The sequence below is a fragment of the Lissotriton helveticus genome, chromosome 9, assembly GCF_964261635.1.
Source record: "Lissotriton helveticus chromosome 9, aLisHel1.1, whole genome shotgun sequence".
NCBI classification, from domain to species: Eukaryota; Metazoa; Chordata; class Amphibia; order Caudata; family Salamandridae; genus Lissotriton; species Lissotriton helveticus.
In genome coordinates, this window is record NC_136070.1 from 184647675 (window position 1) to 184667163 (window position 19489).

The window sequence follows — 19489 nt, forward strand, 5'->3', positions numbered from 1 at the left end:
ATGCCCCGAACACGGGCCAATCAGACTTTCTGACTACCATGAATGGGGTCTTAGCGGACTGGGTGGATTACCGCTGGCTCATAGGCGGGAACTTCAATGCAGTGTTGAACGTTTCTATAGACAGATCGCACCCACCTATGCATAACATCGAGAGCAGAAGGCAGGCAGAAGCGCTGGCGAGGTGGGCGGAGGGGTGGGACTTGATGGATGCTTGGCGCTGCAAACATCTGAGGGATAGGGAATACACTTTCTACTCCCCACCCCATGGCCTGCACACCAGAATTGATCACGTCTTCTGTGCTACGCTACTGCTTGGGGCAATAGAACTGGCGGAACACACGGGCAAGACTCTTTCGGATCACAATCCGGTAGAGGTCACCCTACAGTGGGGGAAGGCCCCGACCCCTATCCCGACGTGGCGACTCCAGCCGGAGCTGCTGGAGGACCCGATTTTTCGGACATCCATAGCTGACGCAATCACAAATTATTTTCACTCAAATGCAGGCACAGCGAGCTCGAGACACGTAGAGTGGGACGCCTTCAAAGTGTACATTAGAGGGGAAGCAATGAGCACTAAAGTGGGCATGAGACATATTGTGATGGACGGGCTCCGAGACGTAGAGGGGCGTCTGGCACTACTCGAAAATGAAGCTGCAGGTACGAACATACCCTTTACACCGCTACAACGGGCACACATACAACACGCTGAATTGCTGGAAGAGCTGAGGGTGCTGGATCATAGGGAATACACAAGCAGACAGCATGCGCAGGCAGAGAGGTCGGACCCCTACTAGCCCGGATGGTTCGGGACGACCCGGTACCTGTGCCCATTACCGAAGTCCTCGATAAAGAGGGAACACGTGTTGAGACCCAACTAGACATTAATAATGCCTTCAGGGATTATTATGCAACACTGTATGGCCCACATCCACCACTGTCAGACCCAGCATTTGAAGAATTCATGGAGGGGCTCACTATACAGAGGCTTAAGGAACAACAGAGTAAGGACCTAGCGCGCCCTATCTCCATAGCGGAGATACGTCAGGCCATGACTGCACTCCCACGTACTAAAACCCCTGGGACAGATGTCCTACCGGCCGAGTTCTATGGGGCCTATATTGATTTGCTAGCCCCACGTTTGCAAGTAGTGTATCAGGAAGCACTGAAGTCAGGGGGACTACCGCAATCGCCATTGCAGGCACTAATAGTCTCAATGTTGAAACCGGGAAGGGACGGCATGCAACTCGCAAACTATAGGCCCCTGTCACTGCTCAACACGGATTTTAAGATTTTGAGTACAATTCTTGCGACAAGACTGGCTCAGTATATCCCACAACTGATTCACCCTGACCAGTGTGGCTTTGTGCCCAGCAGGAGTACGGCTATGAACCTGCGGAGGCTTAGCCAACTCATGCTCGGCGAGCAAGTACAGTCCGGTACGGAGGGCTGTATCTCTCTGGATTTGAGGCAGGCATTTGACTCCCTTAGATGGGATTATATGCTTGCGGCATTCCGGAAATTTGGTATTCCAACCGACTACATCGCATGGGTCCGGTTACTGTACACCAGACCGACGGCCAGGGTCTGTATGAGCAGATGTATTTCAGAACCATTGGACATAGCGAAGGGGACGAGGCAGGGATGTCCACTGTCTCCGCTATTGTTTATTCTGGCACTGGAGCCACTGCTTTGCAAACTCCGCAGCTCGGCGCAACATAGAGGCATCCGTAGGGCTGGGACAAGTCATGTTGTGTCGGCGTATGCGGATGACATTCTCTATCTACACGACTTAAGAGGAGAGCTACACCCCATACCTGCACTCTTTGATAGCTTTAGGGCACTGTCGGGTCTCACTATTAATGAGTAAATCGTACGGGTTTTGTTTCGCCGCCTCTAGAGCGAACACCCAACTGTCCTTCGAGCCACACACCTTCCAGATGGCGGAGACAACGTTCCGCTACCTGGGCATACAGGTGTACAGGTGTACAGGGAAGAAAGGGACATGATAGACGGGAACCTGGGCAGGGCAATATTGGCACTGAAGTCACAAATACAGTTCTGGACTGCGTTGCCACTGTCAGTGGCAGGCCGAGTGGCCATCTCTAAAATGGTGGTCCTACCCCGCCTTCTTTATTATTTTACGAGCTTGCCATTCAGGGTACCGGCCCCATTGTTTACAAGGTTAAATACCTTGCTAACGGAACTGGTGTGGGGCACGGGGAGGCGACGGATTAGCCTAGCGAAGCTACAGCTTCCCACGTCGGCGGGCGGAATGGGGGTCCGGGACATGCGGGCGTACAGCTACGCTAGTCAACTACAGTGGTTGGTGTACTGGCTGGCGGGCCGCAATTTACATGAAATCGACATGTCAGAAGTGGAATGGAATAAAGGAAAGGTCCATGCTTTGTTGCTGCCGAGGGCAGAGGTGCCAGATACAGCACCCCCACTGCTGAAACTAGCGATCACCCATTGGAAGAAAGCGGTGAGATACACCTAGTCTGTGACTTCCTATGCACCTACGATACCGCTTCTGGGACTCCCCCTAAAATCGGGAACGCTATCGAACAGGGCACTCACCGAGTGGCATGAGGCGGGGGTGTCGCATATAGGGGACTTCTTCGCAGAGAGTCTGGTTATGTCCTTTGACGACTTTAGAAACATACACCACACCCCAAGGGGGACGTTTTTAACGCATGCAAGGATATGTCGTTATATAGCTCTGACCTGGGCGCCGCAGGGGGAAGAACCTGATACAAACCCGCTCCTGACAATGCAGTATCTGATGGGCACTGGCAGTCATCTGACTAAGTGGCTCACGAGTGGCATCAGAGAAGGGAGAGCGATAACGTTACGTCCGCTGAGAGATCAGTGGGAGGAAGATCTGGGGAGACCACTACGGGACAAGGAATGGGAGAGGATCCTTAAATTCCCCGAAGGCAGTGTCGAGAAACCCCAAAATTTAATTTATACAGCTTATGCTACTACATAGAGCGTACCCGACTCCGCATCGCTTACACGCCATGTTCCCCAACACAGCTGACACGTGCCCTCGCTGTGGTGCGGAGGCTGCGCGCTTGCTACATATGATGTGGGAATGCCCAAAACTAGGATATTATTGGAAATCAGTGCAGGATACTTTAACTAAGCTGGCCCCCTCCAAGCCCCACACAGCTTGGGAATATGTTATACTGGGATTGGGACCAGTGGAACGTAAGAAGTGTGACCACACGTTTCATTGGCCTGGCACTGCTACTTGCTAAACGCACCATCACAATGAAGTGGAAATCAGCTAGACCACCTGACCCGGCAGTATGGAGGGCGGAGATGATACGATGGGGGAAGGCTGAGAGCGCGACATTGCAGCGCGAAGAGCACAGAGGGCTTAGGAAAAACCAGATATCTTTGGAGTGGAACACACTGCTAGGGTCCTTTGAGTCCGGGGAAGGATACACATCCGAGGATTCGACAACTGCCACTTAAGATGTGGAATGCCTTGAAGGTTGGGAGTGGTGCGCAATTCAGAGGACATTGCCTCATGCCTAGGGGGACAGTTGTAGTTCTAGGCGCATAGTGCGACGATCTTCATACCGGGGTCTTAAATATGGCTCCCAGGGCAGATGCGGTGAACACACACTGTATGCTGATCGTGATGGGATAGACCAGGTTTTATTTTTGATTTATTTGCGTATGTTTGGAGTGAAGGAATTGGAAGTGCCTGAAGGGGGGAGGGACGGGGGGAGGGGTAGTTCGTAGGGTTGTTCAAATTAAAAAGAAAATGTTATACTTTCCTAAGATACAGACATGTACATGAACTGTGAATTACTTATGGCACTGCGAAACGTGATGTACTGCGTCTTCTTTTGTAACATGTGGCAATAAAAACAGATTTTCAAAAAAAAAAAAAAAGAAACTGGTTGCATTCAAACAAACATACTTTATTTAAATGCAATCACAGACATGGTGGTCTGCTGACCCCAGCAGGCCACAATCCACGTGATGCCATCAACTGGAGGGGATTTCAATTTGCAACCTACCTCGTGAATATAAAGGAGGTCGTTCAAATTGTGACACAGCTCGAATGAGGATTCTGTGAACCAACCTAACAGTTTGGAAAATCAGAATGGATTCTCAAAACGTCGGTGTGCAATTTGCAACCACCTTCTGCAAATCAGTTATTTGTAGATCAGGCCCATAATGCCTTAAATATACCCTTAGTTTTTTACAAACTGTGTAGGTCTTTTAGAGAGGAGAGTTCAGTTTAAATAAATACTTCAAAGTGGTGACGCTCGGTCACAATTTTTCGTTTTGCTCATCTCATTAATCAGCATTACATATACGTAAATATAGTGTAATTTTTCAGGTTACAATTCACCATGCTTCGTGATTTCCATGGTAAATTGGCCATAGTTAATGTAGGCCTCAGATTAACGTCTCATGTTGACATAAATCCAATTTCTGTCTGCTGTGCTTTTCTCACTCTCGTTTCAGGAGTCAAGTTAGAGTAGTTGAGCTAATAAAATATTCCATATGTTTTGGTTTGTGCAAGAAAGGTTATCAATAGGTACACCATAGAGTGAATGGTTAATTCCCACACCGGTGCCTGGGACAAGCGGACCTCGATATATCGTCCTATTACGATACATCTCTTGAAGGCCAGGCAGCTCAAAACTTCCACTATTTGAAGTTGGGACAAAGGATAGCCATCTTAACGAGAAATGGTGGATCCTGATAAGTATCTGCTCCCTGGGAAACGTGGGGAGTGTTGCAGATTGTCGAGAATTATATGTTCCGATTGTGCATTGCTGAGCTAGTTTGATTCAAATTCCCCTTTACAGTCATTTAGAGACCTGATGACTTACATTGCTTCTGCTAGAAACGTTAGACTTCAGAGCAATTTCATTTTTTCTTAGCCGACTGAATCTGTCCCATTACTCCTTTTAGAGGCTTAATATGCGGACCACTTCTGCTCCTTATGTCCCAGTCTACCAGCTTTGTAGCGAAGAATATTTCAGAATCTTATCTGCATGGTAAACTGAAATTTCTGGTTTATTAATGATAACAGTCTGTATTTGCGGTTTTGTATTTGCGGTTTTGAATTGCTTTTAATCGTATTTACGATCTCCATTTACCTGAAGAATTAGGATTCATGACTAATTTTAAATAATCTGAATTTGTAAATTTGGTAATCTGCTAAGAAACCTTCAAGATTGTAAATCTACTTTTATCGGTCACCCTTGTGGGCCTGGTGCGTCACTGTTAATGAAGTATTGTTACATTGTAGAGGCCAAAACTCATCCTGGGACGAGAGGTCCATTCGCCTGAGTGCAGCTCGTACTGGAGTTTGCACCAACCACCTGCATGGTGCATATTCCATCTGTGCTGCAACAAAAAAAAAATGAGAATATTCTGTGCGCTGCTTCAGATCTCAGGTGAAGCCAGACACTGACAATCGCACACAGAGTCCCTGGAGCCAAGTGCCTTCATTTAAGAGCAATTATGTTTTTTCCTTTTTTTTTTTTTTTTTTTAAATCAAAGTTCAATAAAAGAATGGGTTTTTGAAAAACAATTGTTGCTGAGCAGGCGACGAAAAATAATGGTACCTCCTTGGTAAACTAGTCTGCTTTTAAAGAAACTAATGTACTGGTAGTTGGTCTAAAGATAGTATGCCATCATTCAGGCAGGGGGAATCTCACTGTAGGGAATGAGGTAATTGGCACCCATTGCAATTGAAATACTCATGTTTTGCTAAACTTTCATAGAGAAAACATAGGCCAGTTACCTAGAGGTAAAGAAATCGGATTCAATCGAAGCCTCACTGGATTAGATTTGCAAAATAACATCCTCTGTGCATGCATATAGCTTCAGTTTTTTGGCTGCATCAGCATATATATGTATTCATAAATCATGCCCCAAAGTATGCATGCTGCCTCAACTCTCCTAGTAACCTTAGCCATCTCAGTGTTCCTGCCCTTCAACCACAATAAAATATATAGTCCCTGTTAGACTCAGAAAGTCAAAAACTCAAGGATAGCAAACATTTAAAGAGACAGCGGCGTCTTCTCTGCAATGGCGGAGCGTTGCCCCACTGGCTCAGAGCCAGCAGCTGAAAAATACAATTATGTTACTATCATTTTATTATTCCGCTGCTGGCTATGAGACAGCGTGTGCAGGGAGGGGCTGGCCAGGCCAGGCCATGGGAGCAGAGGGAGGAGGAGTGGCAAATGTGCACTGTTAAGTGAGCATGTCAGTTTGGCCAGCCATCTGCTGGCTGGCCAAACTGACATGCGCACTTCGGTTTGTGCCTGAGCAAGCGTTGATCCAGCCCTCTCAAGGCCAATCCCCATGCTAGAGAGCATCACGGGCATTGGATGGGGAGTCCGATGCTGTCGCAGGGACTGCTGAGGCCAGGATCAGGGGAGCGGGAGGCGGCTGGCACCAGGAAAGTCTATGTTCATTATGAACTCTAATCACCCCCCCGCTGCGCTCTTCCCCCACGCGTGCCTCACTGCCCCCCCCCCCCCCCCGACCCCGCACCTCCTCCACCTGCCTCACCAGTCTTAGCCTGTCGGCTGCCACTGTAAAGATAGCAGGTTTCTGTGGACTGTATAAGTTCTGCAAGGTATCCACTTAAAAAAAAAAAAAAACACACATTTGCTAGCAAAATGCTCCTAGTGCAGAGTCCATTTCAGTTTTATAATTGTACGGTGTCAATGTTCGAAAAGGTAATTAAAATTTTTTTTTAAACCTCAGCACCCATCAATGGACAGTTGGACTTAATATACCCAAAAACGTCACCTCTGGTTTCAATTCTAAAATCCTTATACAATAACATTTTCAATCACATTTTGCATTTAAATTGAATCTTAAAGTTTATGGTTAATCCCGAAAAAGAAATTGGAGGTTGTGAAATATATACAATTCTTACACTTGGTTCTTGACTATGTCCGAGTGAATCTTCGCCACCCCATTCACAGCGTGGGAGCCAACAATACATAGATGAGCCATATTAATCCGCTTCCCTCCGTCCTCTTCAACCAGCGACATCCTCCGCAGCCGGTCAAGGTCCCCAGGGTACAAGGCAGCAATATTCTGCAATTCAAGAATATGACAAGAAAGGACGGTCTATAAAAGCAAACTTCAGACTCCATTCCAACAAGAAAGAGTTGTACAAATGAGCAGCACCAAGAACAAGAATTTAAGTAGAGCTCCATCACTCATGGTTTACGTTAGGTGGTTTCCACTAGCCCTCCACAGCCTTCTATTTGTGTTACTAGGGAAGGGGAGACCTAAACAGGATAATTTCTTCCCATGGCCATATGGAGCTTAAAGCAACCCTCTGCAAAGGGAAGAGGAGAAAGACATCAAAACCACTGGTGAATTGCCCTTGGGACAAACACTGTAAATTGGTCACCTTTGCCTGGAGCCACATGTACTGGTCTCTGGTACTTTAAAGGGTTAAATCCTGGAGTAAAGGTGGGGGTGAGGGAGGGGGAGCAGGAAGGACATTCATTAAGTTTGTGAAGCTACCCTGAGCACAGAAGACCAAAATCGAAGTATTCGAGGTTATGCTTGCACGTCATTAAGACTAGGGTGGGAGGAGTCTGTAAGAGTTTTTAATGTTAGTTTTACCTACTTTATAACATGAAACATAATTCAATAAAATTTGGTCCTGTTACTTTAACATAAGGGCACCCTAAACCATTAGCTAAGTGTTGCAAACGTTATAAAGCTGATTATGCCAGAAAAGCTGATTATGCCAGAAAAGCCGCTTCACCAGAAAAGAAGTCCTCACCCCAATAGTTCTGATTCAAGCACAGATTTCTGTAATTAATGTTGTACCAAAAAAATATCCCAACTATCGGCAATGCAAAATGGTGTGATAAGTGTGCTGTGCCTCCACATAATTGTAGTTATTTATATCATCCTGCATAGGCGGCATTTCTACTGTTTTGGTCATTTTCATTTTAGATCCACCCAAGAGCTGCTCAAAACAAATTCTTTTCCATAGGTGGATTCGCATTTTGTGCACGCTCACACTTGTCACAATGAAAACGTTGTAATGTACTGAGGCAGGTCAATGACAAAATCATATGCTTCACGACATGAGTTCCTAATCAACCGAGACAGACTTAATTCAAAGAGGCATGCAGACAGGTTTTATTACATTCCATTTAAAATGCAGCCTGCACATGGGCAGGTGCGCCCTTCTGGGCATTTGGGCCTCCATACATCTTATCCCCATGTGAAAACAGATTTTCTTTATGTATGCTAGCGTATTACAGACCAGTTCAACAGGGTGATTAGAAAAGAGCCTTTTTGGTCCACTTTTTACACAGTTGGCAAAACACAGCAGAAACCACAAACCACAAATAAAAAAAAAATATTCAAAACAATATAAAATTAAACTTTGACAGTGAAGGCATAATAGCTACTGCTGTAGCAGTATACTCCAATTTGTTAAACAACCATACTACAAAGCCAAGGAGATAGGCCCTGATCTTGAAATGTGATACCTTAATTTGTTTAAATATTCTTCAGACGGAATATGGTCTAGTGACAAAGCGATTGCCTGAGTAATTTACTTTTTAAACCTGGTATAAGCACTTTAAGTGATTTGAATTACCCTGCAAAAACATACTTTCCTAGTGATGTAAATAATTCTTGCATTGTCTCCCAACACCCCTAAAAATGTACAGTGCGCCCATGCTCCCTCATGTAACTAGCAAAACACGTATAGAATGAACAGGCATGATACAGGTACTACACAAACATCTGCACACACAAACATGCAGGAAGCGGTTTGGAGAATGCTGCTCTGCTCTTCAAAGTCTACTTACATCCAAATGCCGCTGATTGATTTCATAGATGATCTGAAGATGCCGCGGCAACAGCTTTTCAAGAAGTTCCACAGGCCAGCGCTCCAAAGCTTCGGGCAGCACCGTGTGATTGGTGTAAGCAAAGCTCTTCTTAGTTATTTCCCAAGCCTACAAAGTCACAATATGACAACTTCTGTCAACATTTTGAATAATTGAATAAGTACCTCAGAACGTTCAAAGACCAACAAAACTTCACAAAGTAGAATGCCTTCACTCTACATCAACAAAATAGGATGACGAGTAAATTTAGGGTACACCTTAAAACTAACCAGCATCTCTTTAAAAGAAAGATCTACAAATAGTGTAATTAAAAACCTCTTGAAAGATAAGTTGAATTTATTGCTCTCGTTTCTCATTAAATTTGTAATATAAAGTACCAAGACTCCTCTAGTAAGCAGGAGCCGAGAAGTTAACATTCTGTAAAACTGAACTCACAGCAATCCCTTGTGGTTTATTTAGCTACCAGCCCTGCATTTCGAATGGGTGTTAAACAACTCTGGAATAGCAAAATTACGTTTAAATCACAGCTGAATTACAAATTGGTTCACTACGTAGAGTCAACAGTCAAAGCAACAATAAGAGTATAAAACATTACGGGCCACTTTTCTTTGTATTGCTAGTAAATCCTATAGCAAGGTTTCCGGACAGAAAAATGATTCAATTCTTGCTATTTAAATTTCTGTGTCCATGCAAAGCACCACCTGGTAATAGTAGTGAGAATAACGAATCTTGATATTAGGTCACTTGACTGTAATAATTCCAATTGTAATCTGCCACATCAGAAGCAAAGTTGTATAAGGAGTGTCCCCGTAACTGGCAAAGAGGGAAACCCCATAGTTAGTATATGATTTATGTATTGCGCAAACGTTCAACATTCACAGGTATAAAAATGCTTACATTAGCACAATTACTGCTGCACATAATGCATCCCTCTGTACTCCATATTCATGCTCAAATCTCTTTAAATGCACAAGGGCTTTACTGTTGGTCCAATGTTTACTGCATGTGACCAGCGTCTGCCTATAGTCCATGCGATTCCATTTGGATTAAAATGAACCAGACTGAGGTACACATGGTGAAGCCATGAGATGGGACACATCTAGTACCATTGTGTTGCTTTTTTTTTATCGTGAGCTGTAAGTTTCCAAAATGCTAGTACCCTCATTCACTGTGGGATGCAAACTTCTCCAGATTTCACTAAACAGATCAGTTAACCAACCCTGATCCTAGGTAGGGCATCTTCCTATCATTTATTCTCCTGCTTTGATGCCCTTTTCCTCGCAATTTTTGGACTTGCCTCATTTAATAAATTTGAGGTCAGTGGAAGAAATGAGTTTTAAACACAAATTTCGACTTTCAAACCCTTTTAGAATTGCACTTTTAGAATGCGTTAAAACTACTGTAGAAAGGTCATCATGTAGAAACATTGAAAATGTGCTTGCTTTAAACGTGTAAAAGTATCCATTTCAGTTTTAATATGGATGTTCAAATAGAAAATGATACAGATTAAAAGTGTGCCCGGTTTAGAAGGTGCAGGAATTCATTACAACCCATTTAATTTGCTAAAATAACTGAGTAAAACACAAGTAGGAAGAATGTGTTTCCCAACTGTATTCAAGAATAACGTAAAGATTTTTTTAATGTATCTGCCCATCATACTTAAATGTGCCCCTTTGTTTAGGCCCAAGCCTATTCCTCTAGACTCTTGCTCATAAGAGAAATGGACATTTATTTAGGACGTCTTTCCTAGTACCAGCATCCTGCTACAGAAAGTGCTAACTTCAAAATTAGGTTTCCTTAACTTCATGCCAGATTAGATTTTACAAAATAAGTACTGTTGTGAATTCATAATGAATAGACTGATAGATTGAACAATTAGATATATTTTCTGTATGCTTAGCCAAGTCATCATTGATATTTGTTTCAGTCTCTTGACCAGCCATTGTATTCACATCAGACACAGAGCGCAGTTTTATCTTTGGTAAGAAGGTTCTCATGGGAACTTTCCTCCATGTTTTCAGCAATGGCTACAGTGTTTAACTATGTACCGGCATGGCTGTTTACTGTGGGAATCGGGAGGCGAAGCAACATATGTTGACAACACCAATGGACAAGCGTCTTTGTTTTGAAGAGAATATCGAACACCTACTAACTTTCATTACATTGTGTGATTTTATATTAATGAGTGCTCTTGGCTAGCTATGAAGAGATCCTGCATTCTGAGCTCCGAGACTAACGGAGACCCCCCCCCCCCCTTCCCTTAGGACTCTACTGCGAGAGAGTCACGTCCTATTCTTGCTCTATGCTAAAGGGGATTTTATTCTGGTTTCTCCGATTAATGCTACTGCAACGATCATTCTTTTATTATGGATATTCAGACCGTTGTTTCTGCAACTGTGGGGAACTCGGCTGAGTTTCCAGAACGACTCTTTATGGAAGGGTTCTATTCTCCAACTAGGCTTTAAAATCTTGCTGTTTATGTAGGGTAGGTTAGGTGCTTTAGCTAGATTAGTGACAGCATAAATCAACAGTGTTCCATAAAGGAAATTGTCACTCATCAACCTTTATTTGATATTTCTAAAAACTTGATTGACCTGAATAATGACAAAACTATACTAATCCTTTAACATAAATAATGGTTTTGAAAACGTATCCAACCTATCGTTGACTGAACATTAAATATCTGGCAGTCGATATCTGCATAATTTTTGTTCCAGCTCCATTGTTCCATCAAGATTTCCAAATGATGAAATCTGAAAGTTGGGCGTTTAGTCTTAAATACCATTTGGCCAATCCTATTAGGCACTAGCATTTTCTATTTAATCTCTAAAATGTCTTCCCAATGTCAGGTCCAGAGACATGCCCATTAAAAAGAAGGGGGCAGTGCATGCACGTTATACACACTTTAAGCCTTTATGAGATTACTCTTGCTCCAACTTTAGCCACTCAAGTCTCTTATTTGCTGCTTAGTGGCGAAGGGAAGAGCAAGGAATATAAACTACAGAATGCAAACAGACCTCCAAGAGCTCATTTACTTCCTGCCGTTGCCTTCATGACACACTGAGAGACCTCAGGGTAGAAAGGTCGGTACCAAATAGCAATCCTGGGTGGCTGCAACCCCTCGCTGGTGTTCTCACCTAAAGACCCTTTTATAATGACTGACTGGTCATTCCTCTTTGAAGTTGTACTGCAGACTGAAAGCCAAATCTAGAACGTTCCATGAAGGGCAAAGCTCAATACAACAGAGTTTAAAAAATAGCCTGAACAAGTATACCGTGCAGGAACCCAGATATGGCCTTAGACCGTCTGTTTAACATAGGCAAGCATTCAATGTTTTTCAATATCTTTGTGCAACCTTCAAAGAATGTGGCTTAAACAGGGTAAGTAAAAAAAAAAAAAAGAATACATGATTATGTAAGATAATGGCTTAAAATCCAGGTCAATAAATTCTGGGAAAATCTAAAACATTTGTTCAAATCCAAAACTTTTTTTGCGAGGAATTTCACACCTTTTTTTTTTTTTAAACCGACCCAAACAAATGTGAATTAGGGGTTTGTTAATGGACTTCATTTTAAGAAAACTCAATGAGTGGGTCACAATTCTGTAGACCCCGGATCAATATACAAGCAAGGCCAGCTGCATGGCAAGTGGTGATGTTTACCAAAAGCAATTTACAAACCTTTTCCCAAGGAAGCTTCTCAATGTCGACAAAAATTCTCATCAACTCTGGAATGCCGAGAGCAGGATGTGTATCGTTCAGCTGTATCGCCACCTGTATGTGCAAGACAGAGCCATCCTTTACTGTGCAGGAAAATTGTGACAAAGATGCTTTTTAAGTCCGGTTCTAACTGGGTGGCACAAAATGACCACCGGATATAGGTTATTACTTAATTTCTCTGCAAGTATTCTCCTATACGCCACAGCCTTATTTAGTATTTTGAAAAAGTAAACAACAACAATGAAGGTGGCTGTGGAGTAACACTTCACAGCAGAATTAGAGAGACATAGTTGAGAAACCAACAGACCACATAACAGGTCTGAAGAAAACTTTGTTTGGGTTACACCCACCCCCTCCGATATGAAAATAGAAGGGCAGAGCACTAAAGTCAAGATGCTTTAATTGCGTGTGCTCTAGAATACACAAAGTAGTGCGTCTACCTTTTTAACAGTGTAATAACTATGTAAAATAGCAACTATTGTGACAGAATAGTGAACAGAGCAAACCAGGTGTAAATTCACTGGAGATTCAGACTAGTTACCAATACGCCATTATTATTGTTCACATAATCGTATGGCTACGATAGATGTTCAATTGATACTTCAGTGTAGCTTGTGTCATTCCGCTTTAGAAAGCCACCTAGCAGCCACGGAATGAGTGAATGAATATTGGTGAAGGGAGAGCTTAGCTGTCTGTGGGCTAATTTGTGTCAACCTCTGACACTAGGGGTCTGGTCCTGTGCTTTACTCATTCTGGTGGATTTGGGTTTCAGTTATATTGGTTATACTTCGGTCTGGCAGAATATTTCCTTTATCAGTGTCTTTTAAAACTTAATGTTGGGCAACTGTGCCCTTATGGGTTGAAGAGCCTTCTTCGGTTTCAGTTTGATACTACCAAGATTGGCACAAATACTTGACTCTAAGATTTTATTCAGAAGTCTTGCGTATTTCTTTAATGAAGGATCATGACTTAATGTAACATAGTTAACCTATCTATTCATCCATCACAGCATCGAATTTTAATCTGGCTAGCACTATTCCGAGCTATTATGGCAGGTTTGATTATAGACATTTCTAATTGTAGCTCGATGAATAGCTTCTTGATCAGGCCTGTGTAGATCAATTACAATAGTTAATTGAGATGGTAACTGACAAGGTGTCCTGTGAGCTCTGTCTGAAAGGGTAGTAGGACCTTCAAGAGAAGTGCTAGTTGACTGCTGGCTTCCTTCAAAACTCCATTTATTTAGGGTACGAACAGTCAATAAGGAATCCCAGGTTCTTTAATGTTTGTGTTGGGAATCCATATGATTGACAGTAACTTGCCTTAGGTGTACCGATTAACTTAGATTGCTCTCCAAACCTTTGAGGACACCGTGGTCTAATGCCATGATAGGCCTTGGACAACCCTGAGTTGCAGTGCTCCTTGGTTTTCCTCAAGTGCAGTTAGTGTTTTGTCATCCAATGTTATTTTCATCCCTGGCATGAGCATTAGTGCTCAATGGTGCCGAGGGAGAAGTTTGCGTTTTTCCACACAGTCTTACAGTTGTCTTGCACCTGAACATGCAAAGATTTTATTTGAATAGGAAACCTGAAACCGACCTATAATTTGTTAGGTCTTCAGGGTCTGCATTTGGTTTGTTCAGAGGGGGGTCACTGTTGCAGGCTTCAAAATTCGTTTTGCGAATTGGAATTTACAACAGTGTCTCAAACACGGTTTGAGATTTCTAATGGGGTAGCAAATTGCCAGCCTCATTAATATTCATGAGGCAGGTGCAATTTGTGACCCCATAGGGAATGGCTAGCACTACCAGGGATGGTGGCCTGCTGGGGTTAGCAGACCACCATGTCTGTGACTGCTTATTATATAAAGCAGTTTATTTTTTAATGCCGCAAGTTTTCCTTAAGGAAAACAGGATGCATTTAAAAAAAGAAAAATGAAACATTACCGTTTCATTTTTTAAGATTAGGCATTGGTCCGTGGGACCACTGCCTGCTCTTAAAAAATATTTACAATGCCAGTCACAAAGGGAAAGTGCTCCTCTGTGGACCCCTTGCAGTTTGTGAGTGGCTTATCACCAATATGAAATGGTTGGTAAACTGCAAGTGTTTTGCAGCCGCAACACAATCTTACGTTGAAGTGCGAGTCGCTATTAGGAAGGGATGCCCTTGGCACAAACCTTCCTAATAGCGAGTCACAAACCCTATTTTGTGAGTCTGTAATAGGATACAGATTCACAAAATAGGGTTTGTAAATAGGTCAGACCTATTTTGTGGTCACAAACGGGACAATTTCCAGTTTGCGACCGCAAGAAACGGTCGTACATCTGGCCCTTGGTCTTTTTGATAGGCATTAATCAATGAATTAAACTATAATATAAAAACTCAATTAGAAATTTAAAGTGTGCAGGAGATTCAACACAAAAATGGCTACCAAAAGACTTGTATTAAAGCAAAGATTACCAATAACAGCACATATGCAAGTATGTTAGCAGCCTTCATAGGTTATCACAGGTTTTAATAGAACTCTCCTTAAGTAACTCACTTTGGGTAAGTCAACTCAAAGAAATTATTTTTCTGAATGTTGCTTCAATAAGGTGTAAGGCCATGTGCAAGATTCAAGGCAGTGGTGATTACACTGCTATAGTTTGATACTATTAGAAAATTCCTTATCTTAGTTCAGCTGCTAGGTCTGTAAGAAAGATGTATTTACAAATGAATGCTAGCATGATACACTAAAGGCCTGAGAGAACTCCGACTTTATTTACCTGAAACATAGTCAACAATGCAAGGACTACAAAACAAAATAGAGTTTTACTGCCATGAACTAGGCATTTTTACCTTCTCTGGGAAATTATCAAATCCAATCCGAATGGAATCCCGGCATCCAAACCTGGATGCTTTAAAGCGGCGGATGATATCCTGCAATGAGGCGGCCACAACAAAATACTCCTGTTTCAACCGCAGTTCTTTCCCTTCAAAGAACTAGAAGACAAGAAGATGCATTTACACTATTTAGCCAGTTTAAGCAGTGTGCATTAAAACATGTAGGGGTTCTTTGTACAGTTAAAGGCAATTCACTTATGGCAATACAGAAATACCATTCGCAATGTAGAACAAAATCATACATACGCTAGAACGCCGGCGCAGGTTGTGTATTTTCTTGCATACACAACTCACAAGTTAATGGTTCCTCAAATGTGAGCTGCAAAATTAAAAGTCACCATCATGCTTTTTGTTCAAAATTGCTACCTTGTGAACAGAGATTGCAAGGTAGCATCTATCTCGCATTCACTACAAAAGGCAATCTTAGCCACCAACCATTTTCCGCCTTTCGAGTTGGTCACTCCTAAATTAATTGGAGATAAAAATAGGTCTTACAACGAAGGACTTCGAGAAAGGTTTGTAATGCATTTATGTCAAACATGTTAAATTTACCATCATATGCCAGTGTAGGGAGTTACAAGATTATACTCTACGAACCTGAAGGATCCTATTTTTTTCAAATTTAACAATGAAGAAAAGCATTAAATGAAGCATTAAATGGCTTCAGCTAAAGAAGAATACAGTTTCTACAGATTTTATGAAATATGATGACATAAAATCTGTGCTCACTTCCACTACAAACTAAAAACAAATTTGGCACAATGTGCTATATTTCACCTCATTGGTGGGAGGGGGGCGGGGCAAGTGAAAGGACTTGGGGTGGGGGGGGGAGGGGGAGGGGAGGGTAAGAGGAGGTTCAGTACTGCAAAAAGACTACCACTCTAAAGATCATTCATTCCTACTCCCAACTCAAGTGCCACCCTCATAGGCGATGCGAGGATTCCTCCATACAGCAAATTAAACTTTAACGATGCACAACACACAGTATCCAAAGTACTGTAGGATTTCAAATTATCCAAATGATAAAAAATGATTGAAATGACAAAATTAGGCATAGATAGGAATAAATGTTTACCAATAAAATCCAAGCAGTGTTTTTTTACATATATTATATAGCTGCCATCGTGTGAAGTGGCAAAAGAAACCTATCAGAGCACAATTCAATAAAACTGAACATTAGCGCATATATATTACACATACAGCACTAAATTAGATGAGATTTTATTTAAAGAGTAATACATTTTGTTAAGGAACGGTTCTTTGGATAAATTGTATAAGTAGACGTTAAGCTGTTCAAGACAAACACCACTTGTTATTAGACTTTGTTGGATTATTTTTTAGTATGCAGGGCCCCATTTTTGTAATACTCGATCCCCATTTTTGAATCAACCCATTTCCAGATATTAGAGGGAACCAGCAATAAATTCAATGAATGAATGTATTTATTTATTTTATTTGGAGCTTTCCTAAAGCACCAAACAGCTTGACCTGAAAGCACTATTGACACGTGTCCAGCTTCTTGATTGTAGCTGCAAGGGCCAGTTCTTCCTCGAAAAATGAGGGGTAAAGGGTTTGGCACCAGTTATAGAAAGGTAAGCCTAATCTAGGTCATTCCACAGCCAAGGACTTTAACATGCGATACCCAAACTGGGTTTTTTGTGACTGAAATTTGTCGGGAAAACTTTCTTGAATTCTTAACCTCTAGTGTAGTGTGGCTCATACTCCTGTAAGCATTCTGCAGTACAGTTTCGATAGACACTGCAGAGAAACTAGAATTCCCTTCTAAGGGCAAAGGCAATTTAATTTATCTCCTTAGAACAAGAGATGGTCTTACAGCTTGAGTGTATATGTTCTAACTACTTGATCTCTTTTATTGGATCTCACAGTTCCAACCTCAAGAAGGCACAATAGGTTTTCCTTCATTTAATTGTGGATCACTATGCAAGATTTTGTTGTGGCGTTAATCATTCCCCAACTGGATGTGAATCTGGATGTACATTTGGGACTGTAGAATGTATACTGAGACAACGGCCAGCCAAAGGTAGATGTGGTGAGAGTAAGGATCTTTGAAGAACAGCACAAGAAATTAGTTTGATTGCAGAAATGAAGAGCACCATTCCTATAGATTGCTTCTTATCCAACAGCATGCAAAGGACCAAATTCTCTATCAATTACAGACCGTACATACAGCTTCAAACCCCACAAGGGAAGAAAATACTTTTGTGGTTTATGAATCGCTCAGTGTTAGAAATAGGGATGTCTAATTGGCAGAGGTATGCCCCTTAGTCCAAGTAGGGACACTAGCTTCTAGTCAATGTAAGGGAGTTGCACACTTTAGATAACCCCCCCCCCCCCCCACCCCCAGAAGCTTGGCACGAGAAGATCGGCTTATCAAAATATTTGTACTCCAAACACAGTATCAGTGAAAACACCACACCAAATTTAGGAAAATAAAGTATCCCTATCGAACCCATACAAGACCAAACCGACAAAAAGCCAACATACATATAACAAATCACTTAGTACAGTCATTTCAAAAATAGCACTTGTAGAACCAAACAGCCCCACCCAGGTCTATTACGATGCCGTGACAGGCACAAATCCAAAGTACAGCATCGACCGAGAGGTTCACAGCATCAGGCATGGTGTCACAGACCCCCAAACAGTACCTTGGAAACAATGACTATGGACGAAGCACGCTGTCTTATTAAGGTGAGGTGTCAAGGTGGAGCCGGTTCGCTGTTTGCCATGGCGGGGGAAGAAGGGGGGTGGGGGGGGTGGGGGGGGGGGGGACAGACAGTAGGTGAGGAAGAGGTGTTGAATCCAGGACAGGGGAAGTTAGGCTCCGTCATCAGGGATGGGTCGGTTCTGGTGAGGCGATGCAAAGTCGAAGAGTTTGTGAAGTCCCACTCGTCCGTGGTCGGCTATGCAATAACATGCTGGCGTGGTCAGTGCAAGCATCGGGAAAGCTGATTCACTGCTAGAGTTGGAGCGGTGTCATGCACTCCACAAGCGCTGCTCCAGGCCTCCGTGCAAGTTGCGGCGGAGTTGTTTTTCTTGTTTTGCAGAACCAACCACACAATCCTCAGGGCCCAGGAACTGAAATTGGTGCCCTTTTGAATACAGGAGTCCACAGAGGAGTCCAGGTGCTGGTCAGTGGGTTGCAGATGAAGTCTGAGACTTCATAACAGGAGGCCAGCACACCTAAACCCTTGGAGATTCTTCTTCAAGCAGGTTCACAGCAATGTTCCAGTCTTTGTCCTCTTTGGACAAAGTAGCCAATGCAGGCCAACCCAGCAAGCAAACACAGCAAAGGGGCAGCACTCCTTTTTAAAGCTCACCAGCTCTTCTCCTTGGCAGAGGTTCCTCTAGAGGCCACAAGTGATCCAATTCTCTGGGGTTTAAGGTCCAATACTTATTCCCCATTTCCTCAGACTAAAGGTGAAGGTTTTGATTTGTTCTGTATTCTGTCCATCAATTGGTTCCTGCTTTCTCGCCCCAAGTGCACCAGATATGCGCAGACGTGGGTCTCGGGCTCACTGTGCTACTGGATTCAGGCTAACCTGGCCGATTGGGGTGAAACCCCAAACCCGGTCCTAGGATGCTTGTTTCCGGTCCAGGGAGGACTTGGCTTGGCAGTTTGGGCTGTACTGCTCCAATGAGGCACAGGGTCAAGACTGATTGGCATATGGCCAGGTCTAAACTGGGGTGGCATGGCGAGCAAATGAATGATGGATTTAACCCAGATCTTTTGACTGGGGGTAAACTTGATTTGTTCTGCTTTCCGTCCATCTATGGTCTTATTTCCTCTTTGTGGAAGAAATCTGAGCCCAGTCCAAACCACTTCGGTCTTCTCTGGTGCAGCATGACTACAGGAGGTGGAGACAGCATCCTGTACAGAAGACATAGCCTATTCAGGTGCAAGAGAAACTCCTCCCACCACTCTAAATGCAGCCAAGGTCTATTCAACTCAGCTAGGAGCCACCCAGGAAAGGCAGGACATGCCTCAACCC

General features: G+C 43.1%; 1 protein-coding gene across 1 annotated transcript in view; it reads right to left on the reverse strand.

Moving 5' to 3' along the window:
- PYGL (glycogen phosphorylase L) overlaps positions 1–19489 on the reverse strand; it is a 113014-nt gene that overhangs the window by 39939 nt on the left and 53586 nt on the right. The window contains exons 8-11 of the mRNA XM_078659733.1: positions 15432–15575; positions 12556–12648; positions 8838–8984; positions 6926–7089 (exon numbers count right to left, since the gene is read on the reverse strand). Coding sequence (XP_078515859.1) covers positions 6926–7089; positions 8838–8984; positions 12556–12648; positions 15432–15575 — 548 coding nt within the window. The remainder of the gene's footprint in view (positions 1–6925; positions 7090–8837; positions 8985–12555; positions 12649–15431; positions 15576–19489) is intronic.